Source organism: Tursiops truncatus, chromosome 1 (genome assembly GCF_011762595.2).
Source record: "Tursiops truncatus isolate mTurTru1 chromosome 1, mTurTru1.mat.Y, whole genome shotgun sequence".
NCBI classification, from domain to species: Eukaryota; Metazoa; Chordata; class Mammalia; order Artiodactyla; family Delphinidae; genus Tursiops; species Tursiops truncatus.
The window spans coordinates 42,950,638-42,969,142 of NC_047034.1; the positions used below are offsets into that span (position 1 = coordinate 42,950,638).

The following is an 18,505-nucleotide window of genomic DNA, read 5'->3' on the forward strand; positions in this document are numbered from 1 at the left end:
GGCATTGGACACACAGGAACATTTTCATGATTGTCATTGATTGCCTTGAGTTCCAAGGGTATACTAGTCTCTCACAATTACAAATAAGTGTGTCTTATTGTTGTTCGGTGTTAAAGCTCGATATAGTTCCAAAACACCAGAAGACATTGAGACAGAAACTTCTTACAATTCAAGAATACACAACTTCACATTAGAACTCAGTGAACTTTGATTCTAAAGGCATCATTGTCATGAAAACCCAAGATTTTTTATAATTACTTTTATGAGTAATTTATCCTTTATCCTCTCTAGGACTATAAGCCTTTCAGAGCTCTATTTCTTAAGTTTAAGCTCCTATTCTTGACTAGAATCGTGTGTGCAATTGCCTTTCCTTAATGCACATTCTATGATTGTCAATTAACTGAAAAGCAAAAATTGAGTGTGAATCCAATCAAGGGTATTTTGTACTATTTCTCTTGTATGTTAAATTTGGAAGTCCTCCCTTAATCAGTACTTCGGGATTAAATGCCTAGGATCCTGCATTCTCTTTACCCTAACCTAAAAAATTCAACATATTCATAAATCGTGAACATGACTTGATTGTCCACAAAAGTTAGTTAGTGGAAAGGTGAATTTTTATTACAGATGAAGTGATTGTTACTTTAATCACATAATATGGCACATACAGAAACAGTTCTCATGAAGACATTTTTTAAGTGCTCTGATGGCCTGAATTGACGTTGAAATTGTAGGGACTCTTAGATCTGTCAGTGCACTTGTCAAGGGCATCCAATTTCCTGTGGATGTTGACCAGGGGACCTCATACAAAAATATAAAATAGGGCTTCCCTCGTGATGCAGTGGTTAAGAATCCACTTGCCAATGCATGGGACACAGGTTCGAGCCCTGGTCCGGGAAGATCCCACATGCTGCGGAGCAACTAAGCCCGTGTGCCACAACCACTGAGCCTGTGCTCTAGAGCCCGTGAGCCACAACTGCTGAGACCACGTGTCTCAGCTACTGAAGCCTGTGTGCCTAGAGCCCGTGCTCCACAACAAGAGAAGCCACCGCAATGAGAAGCCCGCGCACCACAATGAAGAGTAGCCCCCGCTCTCCACAACTAGAGAAAAACCTGCACACAGCAACAAAGACCCAACACAGCCAAATAAATAAATAGATAGATAGATAGATAAATAAATAATCCTCTTTAAAAATATAAATTTACAAGAATCTTCCAGTTAAAGGACCTCACGGTAGACTCATTCTCATAGTGATTTGACATTTTCCTGGTTCCATCTCAAGCCTCTGTTGCAATAATCACAGCTCTGTGATAACTGTTTACAACCCACACACTGCCAGACATTACTGTCTCTAAGTCTACATTTGCTTCTTTCGGGTTTAAATAATTTGTGGAACTTATCCAAATGTCTGGATAATGCTGAACCTCATCACTGACAAGCAAAAGGATAGGCTAAAATGATGATGCTAGCTATGGAGGCTATTAGGTCAATTGTTGGAGGAATTAGCTTGCTTCTACTAAATAAAATAATTTTACTTAATTGGGTGGACTCTAAAGACATGCCTTATCTTTTCTCATCTATACCACCCATGTTTTCACTTCTCTGTTGTTTTCCCATTGTGTAGCACCATAAAAAATTGATAAATATTGTTTTGAATAAATGAATGTGTTGAAGAAATGTCTATAAAATATAAAAATATACTTTTTAATTAAAGTACAGTTGACATACAGTATTATGTTATTTTCAGGTATACAATATAGTGATTCAACATTTAAATACATGACAGAATAATCATCATGATAAACCTAGTAACCTTCTGTACCATACAAAATGATTACAGTGTTATTGACTATATTCCTTTTGCCATGTATCACATTCCTGTGACTTATTTATTTGATGAGGAAGTTTGTACTCTGAATCTCCTCTATTTATTTCACCCAGCTGCCTGCCCTTTCCCCTCTGACAACCACTAGTTTGTTCTCTGTATCTATGAGCTTATGTTTTGCTTTGTTTGTTTTGTTTTTTAGACTTCATATATAAGTGAAATCATATGGTTTTTGTCTTTTTCTGTCTGACGTATTTCACTTAACATAATACCCTTTAGGTCCATTCATGTTACAAATGGCAAGATTTCATCCTTTTTGATGGCTGAGCAATATTCCATTATATATGTATCCATCTATTGGTGGATCCTTAGGTTGCTTCCATGTCTTGGCTATTGTAAATAATATAGCACTGAACATAGGGGTGCATATCTTTTGAATTAATGTTTTTCATGTTATTTGGATAAATAACAAGAAGGGGAGTTGCTGGATTGTATGGTAGTTCTGTTTTTAATTTTTTGAGGACTCGCCATACTGTTTTCCAGATTGGTTGCAGAAGCGTATATTAGAATCTGTTTTCTTTTAAGCCTGGCATTTAAGAGATTTATAAAATTCTAAAACAATGCCTCTCTTCTCACTAAATTTTTGCCTTGGAAAACATAATTATTTTTCATAAAAGTATGTTAACTTATTTTACCATATAATGGGCTTATTGTAATTTTTACGTGAATTAATCAAAACATTTTGAAAGTTAGAAATTCAACAATATAAATATCAATAGTTATAACTCACATTCCAATGCTCCTTGATGTCTACAATAATTTTTGAGACCGTAAAGTGGTTCTGAGATAAAAAAAATTTGAAAGTTGCTGGCTCAAAAAGTGGGCAATATATGCTTGTGTATACAACAGCAATAACCAGTTATAATATAAAATGGAAAAAAAGTAAAATATCTAAAAATAACCTTACAGTCCTATGTGGAGTATAACAAAAAATGGTCTATTTCAGAATATGAAAGGAGACTCAGTAAATGGAGATTCACACCATGTTCTTCGATGGGAAGTTTCACTATTATAATAGTGCTCATTTTTCTTAATTAATTTATAGATTTCACATATATCCAAACAACAGAAATATATTAAACCTGTGAAAATGAAAATTTCTATAAAATTTAACTACTTGATTCCTAAGTTTATGCAAGAATAATAGGTTAGTAACTGCAAAAAAACATTTTTCAAAGAAGGATAATCAGGGAGACCTGCCTTATCTGATATTATATTTACAGTAGAGAGTCAGATAATCAGTTATCTCAAAACCAGCTTCATTGTGTGTTGTGCATATATGTGTATATATGCGTATTCGTGTGCATTTAATATAAAGGAAACATTAGTGTTCAACTTCACTCACTAAAGGATACATAAATGTAAACAATTCTTATCAGTTCAGTAAGGATAAGACATTAATATCAGAGGTAAGTAGTATTGCTAAGCATTTGTAAATTGCTGGGGGGCAACTATAAACTGTAACAACCTTCTTGGATAGCTAGTTGCTACTATACATCAAGTGCTTTAAGATATTCATAATCTTCAATGTGGCAAATTTATTTCTAGCAATCTCTCCCACAAAAATATTCAGAAATGAAAAAATATTTATATGCAAATGTGTTCATAGCAGCACTTATTATAATAAGACAAATTTTAGAACAGCATTTATGTCTACATGTTGGGCAATGATTAAGTAAATATGGTAATGACAAGGAAAACCGCATATAGAATAAGATTAAATAAAAATAGAGAATACATTTCATATAGTTCATAAATCCAGTTATGTAAAATGTGTAGCAGAATGCCAGGAGTAGATACCTTAATACATTAACAGTGGTTGTCGTCTCTGAATTCTGGAATGATGAAAAATTTTTATTATCCTCTTTGTGCCTTGCTGTATTTTCCTAAGTTTTTAAAATAATGAATATATATCATTGTTAAAGTAAATAAAAACATTACAATTCAATTAACTATTGAAGTTGCAATTTGTAGTTTAAGACGAGTCAGACAAGATTTTATATTGCATTTCAGCTCCGGATTACCTGTTCTTTTACATCTGACAGTAACTTCAGATAGTTACTGTCCTTAACTTACATGTCATTTACATGTCATTAACTTCAGATAGTGCCTCCATTTTCACAGTGTAGTTTTTGTCCATTTGCTAATAAACTATATAACTTTAAACAAGTCACTTTACCTTTCTTGGTCTTTCATTTCCTTGCCTGTCAAATGAAGGTCCTTCCAATTTTAAAATCTGGAAATTAAGTGATAAAGATTTAAAAACTGTATTTCCAACAGAAATGTCTTTTGCCACCATCGATATGTCTCTCTTTTACTACACAATTTCTCCTAACTTATTCTCTCCTATGTTTGTGTTTCTGGAGCTCCCTCTTCCCTCCCTAACATCTGATGATTGAGAAGGGATTATAATCTCATCTTGCTGTCTGTCTCCCAGTACTACTCAAGGCAGCATCCAGATTCTAGTGTTCCTATATGAATATTGTTGACTGTCATCTACAGGTCATTGATGATACTCATTGTCGTAGAATTTTTAAAACTCTGTAGAGATTCTAAGAATCTCGATATAAATGAACCGACCCAAGCTTGATGATGAAGTGCTGTTGTCTGTTCCTTGTCATTTTAGCCTGTTTTGTTGGACCTTACTGATATTATACTCTCTACTGCTGTACACAACCCAGGCTTGGATACCTATGCTTACCATTCAAAATGACTAGCACTTTGGAAATACTCGTTTTTCTGATGAAGCTATTATATAGTATTTAAATTGTAGTTTGCAATCTGATATTTTAACTCTGTGGTGCATACTAAAAAGTATTGCTATATTTAGTGGTTAATTCAAATAAGTTGCTAAATATGGTACTGGATGATGATATGAATGCATATCATAACACAATATGATAAGCTTTGTGCAGATTCATTCATTCGATATCAAATATAGTTTTCTTATAATTTAATGTATTGAATTCTTTAGTGTAAAGTTTTAACCTCTATTGTATACTTTAAATGGAAAAGCAAACCTCAGAATTGATGCTCTTTGTCTAATTGGTCGTCTGGGGTGGAATATATACTGTTTGATGCCTCCATGTGATTCATGTGTACTGATAAATTTCTTTTTAAACTTGCAGCAAATAGTGGCAGCAATAAATGCAGGGATTATACCTTTAGGAAACACCTCCAATCAAATCAGTCACTGGGATTTGGGAAGTTCCTTCTTCTTTGCTGGCACTGTTATTACAACCATAGGTAGGAGACAACTTATTTTGTTTTTTAATTTTGGTACAGCTTGTGAGCTAAAATTCACTTGTTTGAATTTTTTTTACAGTTGGTCAAAATGGTCTACTTAAGGTAGAAAACTAGATTTCAGTAAATTGATTTTGAAAAGAGAGTTTAAAGGTTTGAACAAAGGAATGATGGAAATGAGTTATTGTTTCAGAATACTGAGTTGTTTAAAATCCATATGAAACTCGAGAGCAGTTCATTTGAGTCATTTGACTAAAGGATAAGAACATCAGGAAATAGCTTGAAATGGTGATTTTTTTGGGGGGGACAAGTAGTTTAAAAATTTCCTGCATCTTTGATTCTTTAGTACAGAAAGAAATGATTTGAGTACAATTTTGACATTCTTTTCATGAAGTTCTTATTTGATATCACGTTCTTCAACTTGTAAAATTTAACTCTGCATTTGAACAGATTGTTCCTATTTTTATATACTTGTCTATTATGATTATTTCAGGCCTTTTTCATGCATTATGTTTTTCTAATAACACAAATGTATAAAAAATTAACACTGAAATACTAAGATTACAAAAAAATGAAAGTTTAAGCCCTTGACCTTTTATCTTTTAATCATGTTGTGTGTCATACTGCTAAAAAGGGTCACAGTGGAACACGGTCTCTTTTTTGGGGATTGACTGTGCATCCACTCAGCACCCACTAGGCAGCAGAATGGGTACAAGTAGATGACTTCTCTTCTGTTAGTTAGTCCTTCAGTGCCCAAGAGATATCCAGAGGATATAAATGCAGACCCCATAGTGAAAGCCATGCTTGCCATGCCGTGAGGATTGGGAGGAATTACAGCTGCTTGTTTCATGGAAGGAGGTGGGTTTAAAGCATAATTTTCAATAAAGAGAAGGAAATTGACTCATCACAATTATGAACAAAATATGTGTGCAAAGGGAATTCTCCCCTTCCACACATGCTTGGGATGAGATTTCCTCTCATGGGCTTGACCTCCGATTTGGGTGTGTGAATTACGATTCTAAAAGTTTTAATTTTATTCTTCGATGTCATTGATAGATTATGAAGTGTATACAGTTTTCAAATGAGTACCTTATATCAAAGTCCTAAATAAGTGAACATGGACAATTTATGGATGAACTCTTGCTTAGAATTTTCCTTTGAGAGGAATTTGTAGTGTCCTGTCATTATGTGAATCCACTGTAATGCCTCTTTGTGCTGGAACACTTGCCAGTGAAATAAATACCTTAGCATGTTGATTTTTGCCTTTGTTAAGAAGTCAAAGAGCTGTGTTTACTCTTACATCTCCATCAGCTAGGTCAAAAGTTGTGTGGCTGCGAAAATCTGGAAGAATGGCAACCTTGATATTTAACCATAATAACAGGTTAACTTTGGAGCTTAGACATCTTGGCCATTTCTACTATGGAAATAACTGTTTATTGTGTAAACTTCTTAGAGTCTGGAAGGAAAAAAAAGCTCACAGACTGAGTGAGAATGGTTTGTTTCTGCCCAATGAGAACTCAAATGTCCACGTTATAACTCATCATGACCACCACTAAATTATTCTCCAAGAGACTTAGTCATTATACAGACTTAGTGTTGCATCCTATGTTTATAAACAGTCTCATTTTTTGAATCCCAAATTCAGTAAGTTTTGCAGACATATACTTCAACACATGAAAAAAATAAACCGTTATTACCAGCCTTACCCCCAAATTATAGCCATTAAGCACAGTAGCTGATTATTTAGGTTGTTTAGGTAGCAGCCTGACAGCCCAAATCTCTTACTGTTCTATCTCAGTCTTCGGTGGATTAAGTCATTCTAGGTCACCGACATTTACTCCATGGTCTTCTACTTCTAGGTCAAGGCCATCTCCTAGGACCTTGGACTAGATTATGGTCTAGGGTGAGGTACAAATTTTGGCCTCTTTCATAAGTCTCCATTTGAGAGATATCCAGTCATTATTTAATAAAATTCAAAGTGTAATTATTAATATTGCTAATGATAATAATTGTATGATCTTTGAAGTGGTTTATAGAAATCATAGAAATTGTAACCTCTAGCACTAAGCTACACTGTTGTTTAAAAAATAGAACTTGAGACAGTCTGGGAGAAAAAGTTGCAGTTGCTCTTGTAGGGTGCCTGATACAGGCAGTGCTTCATGGAGCTGCATTGGCTGAACTGTCCCAGATTTTTCTACTCAGTGTTAACAATTTGTCTAAGAAGCCAAAGTGACCCTTATTATTCATTAGAAATATGCCCAAGAGAAGTTCAGTTATACAAAGTAGAATATTAAAATTTAAGAACTAATTTTAGAGAATCTCTTCATATATCTACACACTGTTTTCAAAATCACACCCTTCCAAGCCCTTCACAAATTCCATTTCACAGTTGCACAGACTAACATCCATTCCTGACTATTCTTTTCTTATTCCTTGCTTCCAGTTCATCAGTGAGTCCTGTCGGCTCTGCCTTTAAAGTAGATCTATAATTTAACTACTGCTCACCATTCAAACTGCCACCATTTTGGTCCAAACCAGCATCATCTCAGTGCCAGCATCCATGTAGAAAGAAACCTTCTGCTCAGAAATATTCTCTGGATTCCAGCTCATTCAGAGCAAACACCATACCCCACTGCTTATCGCACCTAATAAGATGCAAGTTCTGGGATTTTTATGTGTTTGAGTCTTTTCTGTATCCCCAGTGCCTGACACGTAGTGGGTGCTTAATAATTATTTTTGGAATTAAAAACAAATGGGGATTCTAAATGATATGAAGTGTACCTCGTTGGAAATTACATAACACTAAATTGATAACATTACACTAAATTCTTAGCTCTTTAAACAGGCTTCATTACTAACTCTTTTGTTTGTTCATTTACTTACTCAAAAAATAATACAACATGATCAGTCTGCTACTATAAAGATAAAAGATAAATTACTTGAGCCTGGGTGGCACACAGACCAGTCAGGGAGGCCCGTGGGCAGACAGTCATTTACAATATAGTATGCCAGGTCCTATGGCTTAAGAGCATTCAGTGGGAATGTATAGGAGTGACATTGTACATAGATACTGGGGTAGGTGGGTGGGTAAAAAAGGAGCAAGGAATACTTCCCTTTCCTTGATAAATGTCCTATTTGAGATTGGAAAAAGAATTAGGAATTTCCCAGATGAATAAAGGTAGAATGGGAACATTCCAGGCATCAGGAGTTCATGTGGGAAAGATTAGGGGTAAGAGAGAATATGGTCTGTTTAGGAATTACAGGTCATCTAAAATTGTTGTTTGTAGTTGAAGGGATTCATCTTTAGAACCATGTAAATCATTAAGTCAACGTAGCTCCTGTTGGATCTATGCTACTTTTGCCACTGCTGGGAGAATAAAAGGAAATAAGAACACAGTCCTTGTTTGCAATCAAATTTGGGAGATAAAACTTACAATGAAGAAATAATGGAATAATAACAAAAATAGGTCTTGTATAATCAAATATTACATGGAACAATGGTTTCAGTGCTATAAGAATTGAGAAAAAGGAAAGAACATGTGGGCTGGAATGGGGAGGAAAAGCTTAATTAGAGAAGTTGGATTTGAGCTGTGCTTTGAAGAAAATGTTTTGGTTTAGATTGATGGAGGGGGAAAAGCCTCCCAGTCTGTGAGATAGCTAAGCTAAAACACCAAGGGAGAATGAGCCTGACTTATTTCAAGGATAGAAAAGTACGTATTTGAGTAGACCAGAGGAATTGTTTAGAGGAGTAATGGGAAATATTATTGACTGATTCACATGGGAAGAATACAGTTGAATATAATTTGGTTTTTGAGAATTTTGGACCTACTGTACTAAGAACATGGATTTTTTGGGAAAGCGAAGTGACAGGTTAAAAGTGACATTAGAAGATGCATCTGTCAGGAAGAGGATACGTGGAGACTGACGGTGAGGGAACAGTTAGGAGACCATTTCTGTGATCCACAGAAGGGGAGTGAGAGTATTGACTGGGAGGACTGGAGTTGATGTTGAAAGATGAGATTAGGACAAAAGGTTGAAATAATTAGATGCGGGAATCAACAGGCCTTGGTGACTAATACAACAAAGAGAGAGGCATCTAAATGTTGACTATTGAAATGAAATGAATATCTAGGCAGCAGGCTGGTAGTTCATAAGCAGTCCTAGTTGATCCTGTGAAGAAAAAGGAGTTTAAAAAAATGGCCAAGATGTTATACATGGTGTTATATTAGGAAGCTTCATTTTAGTCATTTTCCCACCTCAATTTTTATTTGTTGGTTTATTCTTTAATTCAGACAGACTAGAAAGACAAGGTGGACAGGCTCCCTCCAGAGCTCACATTGGGGTTGAGGAGACCCAACAATCAGTCAGTGCACTTAAAAACAAGACCATTGTCAATGGCAGTAAATGTTCTACAAGAAGTTCATGTACGTGGTCAAGAGTAGGTAGTGGAGCCAGAGCAGGGAGTGGCAGGTGCTCTAAAGCAGACTGATTCAAGAGCTCTCAGAGCAGGTGACAGTTAAGCGGAAGCCTAAAGGATGAAAAGAAATGAGCCAGGGAAAGAAGAGTGCAAAGATGAGTTCAGGCAGAGGGCACAGCATGGCAAAGAAGAAGCGAGGTTAGCAAGATGAACAGGGGCCAGCGGATGTAGGGCTTGGTAGGTCATGACAATATCCTCAATTCAGTGAGAAGCCACTGAAAGATTTAAGCAGAAGGGAGTCCTGATGTGACTCAGGCTGCTGTTCAGAGGGCAAAACGGAAAGCAGGAAGGCGAATGAGAAGGTTATTTTATTACTCCATATGGGAGAAGATGTTGACTTGAACTACGGAGGTGGCCGTGAGGAGAATGAAAAGTGGACGGATGCATGATCTTAAAAAGAGACTTTATGGATGGAGATACACTTATCTCTGAGAATGGGGCCGTGGGTGGGGGCAGGGTTAGTGTTTTAAATTTTATTTTAAAGCTAATAAGAAATCACTTAAACTCTAGGAAAGGCAGTTGGCAAAAATGATGTAATGGAAAACTGTATTCTATTTTGAGGTCAATTTAAAGATTAGAATAAGATGTAAGGTGATTTTATTCCCTGAAGGCATTAAAATATAATAAAGTTTTCCCCAGTGGAAAGTAAATCGGAATGCCAGGGACCGGATTTGCCCAAGCTTATCACTGAATCATCCTGATCTCTGAGTGTCAGAATGCAAATAACAAGACACCACTGTGGTCTACAGCAACTTTAAGATCCCAGAGCATCATGTTAGGTCTTATGGAAAACATTTCCTTGGAGTAACATTTCTCGTATTTGCAAAGCACTCTTGTTTTCCACTCCTTGAGTTATAGAGATTGGATTCAGGTATATAGTTTCTATGTTTAGTTTTTCTGTATTTTGAATCAGCCACTGGGACTTTCAGTTTCCTTTTACCTAGATTGAGTTATTGAATTGCTGAAGCTGTTATGACAATGGTCACAGATTTTCTGCCAACTCTTATTTTACCTGTTTAGCATAATGCTTAATTATGCATTAGAAAACGGGGGAAAAATTAAAGAAAGATTAGAAAAAAACAGGGAAAAAAGTTAAAGTTTTAACAAACAGTTCCAGATAAAAAGAAGAGGTCAATTTTGGAAATGCCAAGACTCTATTGAAAACTGTAAAGCCTATGCATATCTTTAGCAGAGAGTCTAGGACCTTTCTGTTGGTAAAAAAGCTATAACGTAAAAGGTGAGGGAAGAGGTGTAAGATCTTTTTTGTTCAGTTTTGTAATCTCGTGAAACCACTGTCTGAACTCGGAAATGAACAGACTTGAAGCAGTGGTGTAGAATTTGACAGTCAGCATTTTCCCGGGGGATGATGTCATTGCAGCGTTGGGTGTTGGGTGCTATCTTATTAATTTGGTAGACTCGTAATTCTATGGCATTTCACTGGTCTCTTGGCTGTTCTCTGAGAACTGCATATTGGATTTTGGAAACATTGAGCTTCCTTCAGGCAGCTTAAAAGGCAGGTAATCTTGCAAGGTGACTTCCAGCTCTGACTCCACAATCTCATTGCATTTTTCTTTATGCCGGTTTGTTAAAGTAGATAATTCTTTTTCCAAAATCTGTACTTCTGGTGTTGTGCAGCTGAAATACAGAAGTTGAAATTAAGAAATTGTTTTGGGTCTTTGATGCTCTGTTTCTCTTCCCATCCACTAAAATTAATGAAAATAAAACCTATCTCAGGATATTAACATCAATTCCTACCATTCAGAAGAACCTTCACATAGGTTTATTTTCTAAGTTAAAATGCATTTATTCTTCAGAGGAAATGCCTTCTGAACGGTAGTTAAGATTGCAGAGTGCAAAATTATATTTGATAGGCAGTAAAGCAGAATTATTGCATAATAATTATAGTATTATAGACTCCAAATCTTTTCTCATTACGTATGTATGTTAATCAGCACAAAGAGGTTTAATTCAGAGCACCTAGTACTCAGAATCCTGTGCTAGTTGGAAAGGGATTTAGGAGCATTAAGGATGTAATCTTCCCAGGAGTGAGGCAGTGTTTTTATTATTATTATTATTATTTGGTAGTAGAACGCAGAGCAAGAAAGTATAGATATAAAAAAAACCAGAAGTGCCGGTAAGAGGAGGGCTGGCTATGGTATCTGCAATAGTAGTCATCCACGTGTTGGGTGTGTTCAAGGCAGGAACTGCTTGTATTCTGTAACAAAATATACTTTTATATATTTTTGCCTACTTCTGAAAAGTTTGCGATAACATATTTTTAATCTTCGGGAAATCAGTCACTGTCAAATGATGTGATCATGAAATTACCCCAAAATTGGAAGCAAAGAATTGTCATGAAGTTCATGCCCTGAATAAATACAGAATCTATTTTTAATCTTGTCATTTCCCCCTTCCCAACCACTATATGAAATGCAGCACGTTTGTCATAGATGATAGATTTTATAGAGCATCTGATTGACCACTAGATATGCAAATATTGCTCGGAATGTGATTAAAACTAGGTGAGATGATTATCAGAAAAATATTTTTGTCATTGCCTCAAGTATTGCATTTGATAGGGAAGAAACGTAATAACATTTGTCTGGGCCTGTCTACTGTAAGCTAGTAATTATGCTACATATTTGTTTTCTTCCCAATCCTTTAAAAAAAATAATCTAGACTTGTGCAATCTTACTCTTGGAAAATTGGCATGGTTATTTACGTGGTACTGTAAAAATAACATGGTATTTACAAAAGTAGTACCTGTGCCAAATTAGGTCCATGTGTAAGTATTGTGGTTTGTATGCACATAAGGTACGATGCAGATAATGACTAATTCTAAACACAAAGGAATTCCATGCAGCCATCTCTTGGTTCTAAAGTACCACTGGGGAAAATATTGATATTATGAACTTTTGAAAGTCACAGGTCATCAAAAAATGCATGTTAATTACTAATCTTAAACTTCTTCCCCTTCTAACTTTACTTTTAAAGCAAAAACAGTAAACATGGGCAAATTTGGTTGATGGGTTGTACCTCTCCTCTTTAAGCTTAAGTTTCCCTTACTGGAGATGCTAACAAAGAGTGAAATTTCCAAAGGCAAGCAGCAAGAGAAGGAAAAAGAAAGAAAGGGTATGGAATAAATCATAATCAGCCTAAGTAGCTCCTGTTTAAAGAGTGCAGGTTTTAATAAGTAATTTCAGTGGTACCTGTAGATAACTTAATGAAAACTCTGTTTTTTGTTCTTTGTTTTTTTGAATAAGAATTAGGTGATTTAATATATAACAAATGAGACTTCATCTAAAACATAGAAAAATGAAGGATCATTCAGTTAATGATATTGAGGTAACTAGTTCCCAACATGGAAAAGATCACTTAGAACCATGCCTTATACATCAACATAAATTACAGTTGAGTTCAAGAGTTAAGTTTTTCAAAAATCACTCCTTGGGAAAGTTAGAATAATTCGATTACTTAATATAGATAGAGATGAGTTATGATAAGCTATGCTAAAAACCAACAGAAAAAAAAAATCACAGAAGAAAATATGTATTTGACCAGGTACAAAAATTGAATCCTCTGTACGCTTCCTGACACACATACACATGCAGTCACCAAGCTGAAACATCAAAATAGACAAAGCAGTTTGTACTATGAAAAAAGATTAATATACATCACATATAATTCTAAATAGACTTATAAAAATATCAAATCGGGCTTCCCTGGTGGCGCAGTGGTTGAGAGTCTGCCTGCCGATGCAGGGGACACGGGTTCGTGCCCCGGTCCGGGAGGATCCCACATGCCGCGGAGCGGCTGGGCCCGTGAGCCATGGCCGCTGAGCCTGCGCGTCCGGAGCCTGTGCTCTGCAACGGGAGAGGCCACGACAGTGAGAGGCCCGCATACCACAAAAAAAAAAAAAAAAAAAAAATATCAAATCGTCATAGACAGTTAAAGGACAGATTAGAAATTGGAGGTTATTTAAACTATATGTTGCCTTAAAAATCTAAGATATATATATATATATATATATATATATATATATATAATTCTACAAAATTTATGAATCTAAAATCTGTATGGGGCTTCCCTGGTGGCGCAGTGGTTGAGAGTCCGCCTGCCGATGCAGGGGACACGGGTTCGTGCCCCGGTCCGGGAAGATCCCACGTGCCACGGAGCGGCCGGGCCCGTGAGCCATGGCCACTGAGCCTGCGCGTCCGGAGACTGTGCTCTGCAACGGGAGGGGCCACAACAGTGAGAGGCCCGCGTACCGCAAAAAAAAAAAAAAAAAAAAAAAGCTGTATGATGCCAAATACTTGTGAGAATATTATGAGAAGGGCACTTTCCTATATTGCTGGTGGCATTGTAAATTGATATAACCTTTTTTTGGAAAGCAATTTGGCAATGTGTTTCAAGAGTCATAAAAATGTTCATACCCTTTAACCTAGTAATTCTCCTTCTGGGAATCTATCCTAAGGAAATAATCCAAAATATTAAAAAATGCCATATACTTGACAATGTTTATCCCAGTGTAATTTATACTATATAAAAATGGAAACCACTCAAACTGTCCCACATAAAGGCTATGCTTTAGTAAATTATGGTCCATTCACTCAATGGAATGTACATGAATATAAAATAGTGAGTATTATAACTCATTTGTACTAACAATTCCTTCTCATGGTAAATCCTTTTCTGAGAGATCAGCTCATGTCCTACTTACTTAATAAAACTAACAAAGATGTCATGCGTCATCTTTTTAACTGTTGGGAAACTCTGTTTTAATATCATTTGATGCATAAAAAAATAGATGTAGACATGACCTCCTAATAAATATTATACTGCAAGTTAATAAAGTGCTGTACATATTCATGCAGACACTTAACCTAGTTGTACTTACGTAGTACAGCTTAGAACGAAAATATTGCTCCCTGTTTTTTTCAAAGGAGTGAGTCAGTAGAAGGAACATCAGATTTCATTTCATAAAATTTAAGTTTAGGTTTCTGCCTTTGCCACTGGCTAGGGTTATATTCTTGAGCAAATCACAGTTCTTCTGTTATCCTTAATTTTCTTATTTGTCACATGGGGCTAGTGTTTCTCACAATCAGAACTGTTGTGAAGATTAAATAAAGTTATGTATGTAAAAAGAGCTTGTACACTGAATCACAGCATACTAATTTAAAGTAAGCTAATTTTGTTACTAAAGTAATTTTTATTAAAATTTATACTACACTTATTTCTATTACTAATGTTAACAAAGAAAGAAAATACATTCTTTCCTAAAGCTTTAATCCACACATTTTAATTCTTATAATATATATAATGTTGCCTTCATATAATTAAGGTTTGCTCAAACCAGTTATTCTCACAAATGCTAAGTGTTAGATTTGACTAGTTTCTTAATCTAGTTAATTTGTTTTGACCTAATGAAACGAGTTGATTTTAATGATACCTAGATAATCCCAAATGTGATCGTCAGAATAATATATAATGAAACAGGTGTTACTCTTAGTTGAGTAGAATAAAAATTAATATTTTTATAAATTTTTTTCTATATGATTTTTTTAAAAATCTGTGCCTCTATATTAGGATCTGCTAAGTTATTTTCTGTAGTAAATGATCCTCACATCTTGGTGACTTTACAAAATAAAAAGTTTATTTCCTGATCACATTGTATGACCTGTGTGGGTCAACAGGAGGGCCCTGCCCATTGTTCTTGCTCATAAGAAGGAGACCATGGGAGGGCTTCCCTGGTGGCGCAGTGGTTGAGAGTCCATCTGCCAATGCAGGGGACGCGGGTTTGTGCCCTGGTCCGGGAAGATCCCACATGCCGCGGAGCGGCTGGGCCCGTGAGCCATGGCCACTGAGCCTGTGCGTGTGGAGCCTGTGCTCTGCAACAGGAGAGGCCACAACAGTGAGAGGCCCGTGTACCAAAAAAAAAAAAAAAGAAAAAAAGGAGACCATGGGAAATTGAACACTGGCTAATCATGCTTCATATACGTGCACACATTGTTTTTACTCACGTGACGTTGGTCAGACCAACTTCAAGAGTGTAGGTGGGGAGATGCTATCCTACCTTATGCTCAGAAGAACCAAGATATTTTGTGACAGCTCTAATAACTTCCATAAACAAATATACTAATTAGATACCTCCTTGAATGTTATTTGATATACAAAGTAATTAAACATTACAATAAAATAAGTAACATTATAATAAAATATAATATTTTGTGGAATATATATATCTCTTAGATATTTAAGGCAACATATAATTTATATTTTAGGGCAACATATAATATAAATTAAACATTATAATAAAATAAAGTATAGTTTATATTTTAATTTGCTTTCTCAAACTATGTCTCCTTAACTCCATCACTGCAATAGGATTTTCATTTTTCACATCTAATATTGTGCTAGTGAAGGAGATTGTGCTCCAAAATTATCTCTCTATACAGTGGTTTCATCAGTGAAACTATCTCAAAATGAAAATAAAAATCAATATATAAAATTCTAATTTTAGCTTCTTGGCAGAGATTTTGCTGTCACTGGTGATATTATACGGGGATCCATTAGCATTTAGAGTACAGTCACCCCTTGGTATCCAAGGGCGAATTGATTCCAGAACCCTCACAGATATCCAAATCCATGGATGCTCAAGTCATATAAAATGGCATAGTGGGAGGGAGACGCAAGAGGGAAGAGATATGGGGATATATGTGTATGTATAGCTGATTCACTTTGTTATACAGCAGAAACTAACACACCATTGTAAAGCAATTATACTCCAATAAAGATGTTAGAAAAAATAAAATGGCATAGTGATTGTATATAACCTACAAATATCCTCTCATTTACTTTAAATCATCTCTAGATTAATTACAATACCTAAAGCAATGTAAATGCTATGTAAATAATTGTAAATACAACGTAAATGGTACGGAAATAGTTGCCAGCATGCGGCAAATTCAAATTTTGCTTTTTGGAAGTTTCTGGAATTTTTCTTTTGTGTATTTTTGATCCATGGTTGGTTGACTCTACTGATATGGAACCCAAGGATATGGAGGGCCAACTGCATTTTAGTAGTGATCACTTATCACGATGATACAAAAACAGTAAAACCATTTAGGAAAGTAAGTTAAACGACTGAGTTTACTTTTGATGTAGAAGCAAAATAATGCAGGGGTCAGCAAACTATGACCCTGTGGGCAAAATCCCACCTTCTTTCTGTTGTATAATTATTAGAACACAGCCACGTCCATTTACTTTAGTATCGTCTTTGGCTACCTTCACGCTATAATGGCAGAGCTGAATAGTACAACAGAGGCTATATGGCATGCAAAGCTGAAATTTTTACTATCTGGCCCTTTATAGGAGAAGTTTGCTGACCACTGGACTAAAGAAAAGAGTGTAAAACAAGGAAAAAAATACAATTTGTAAATAGAAGACCTGGATTTGTCTTGATTCTAACATTATTCACTGTGTGATTTTGACCAGATCATTGAACTTCTCTGAATTATTTCCTCATGTGAATAGTCCAAATGACTTCCTAGTAGGTGAATAATAATAGCTGTGCTTGCCATCTCCCAGGATTTTATGAAAACTCAAAGGATAATATATTTCATAATGCTTAATTAGCTACTGTGCAGTTAAAATTGATCATTTTAAAAGAATATTCTGTATTTCTCCATTTTTCCTCATTGTCCAGTAAAGACTGAAGTGAGCTTTGTGATTCAATTTCTGTGAACCTCTGGAAGGGTAACCCTCAAGGGCTTATAATCTTCTTTTCTGGAGAGAGGGCCCAAAATGTATATCGGATTCTCAAAATGGTCTGTCATTCTCAAAAGGGTTTAAAGTCATTGGCTTGAATAATTTCTGTTTTAATTTTCAGACTGATAGTAACATTTTGTAGCACTTCAAAAATTAAGAAAAAATACCATATTAGAAACATCATAGCAATATGCTCATGTAGATGCTGGCCAACTAAATAACTGCTTAGAGAACTGAGTATAGTGCTCAGAAAGCAACCATGTGAAAATACATTTCTAAAAATAAGAAAATCTTATGTTTCTGCTGAGCTCTGAGTGATATTATAGTGTCAAATATTTTCAGTTCTTCCAAACTCCTGCAGATTCTGAATTGTTTTCTGTAAACATGATAAGAAATGTTATGTTTTAGAAAACTAGAGTATTACCATCCCCATTCCTGACATTCTGGGTTTTAAAAACTCAGCCTTCCTCCTATTATATAATTATTAGAATATAGCTACATCAACTTGTTTTAGTATTGTCTCTGGCTACCTTCACACTATAATGTCAGAGTTGAATAGTACAACCGAGGCTATATGGCCTACAAAGCCAGAATCTGGAAAAGACTACACACACACACACACACACACACACACACACACACACACACGTGTATAACTGAGTCACTCTGCTGTATACCTGAAACTAACACAGCATTGTAAATCAACTATATTTCAATAAAAATTACACAGAACAAAAACAAGAAAAGCATGCAAATATAAGAATTTAAAAAGTGGTACTGGATAAAGGAAAAAAAACTAGACCAGGAAAATAGGCTGGGAATGGGAAGGCACAATTTTAAAGGAGTTTAAAAGATGATATTTCTTTTCCAGTTTTTTATATTACTTGTTTTCACTTTGGATTTGTGTTTCTAAACTGTGAACACAGAGTGTGAATGGGGGCCTCAGAAGTTCTTTCCACTTAATTCAATGTGGGCAGGCTTAGCAGCAGGATAATGTAAGTATAGTTAGCTACCAGTTAGTACATTTCAGTTCACTTCCTTCTACTGAGTGGAAAATCCTTCCATATTCTCTATCTATAGGCTCTGGATTGTTATGGAAACAAGGAAACAGTATTTTTATAGCTGTTGTCCTGAG

At 35.5% G+C, this 18,505-nt stretch overlaps 1 protein-coding gene across 5 annotated transcripts in view; it reads left to right on the plus strand.

Annotated features, from left to right (window-relative positions):
- KCNK2 (potassium two pore domain channel subfamily K member 2) overlaps positions 1-18,505 on the plus strand; it is a 221,894-nt gene that overhangs the window by 110,845 nt on the left and 92,544 nt on the right. For all 5 annotated transcript variants that reach the window (XM_019918636.3, XM_073803350.1, XM_019918637.3 and 2 more), the window contains exon 3: positions 5,012-5,129. In XM_019918636.3, the coding sequence (XP_019774195.2) occupies positions 5,012-5,129 (118 nt within the window). The remainder of the gene's footprint in view (positions 1-5,011; positions 5,130-18,505) is intronic.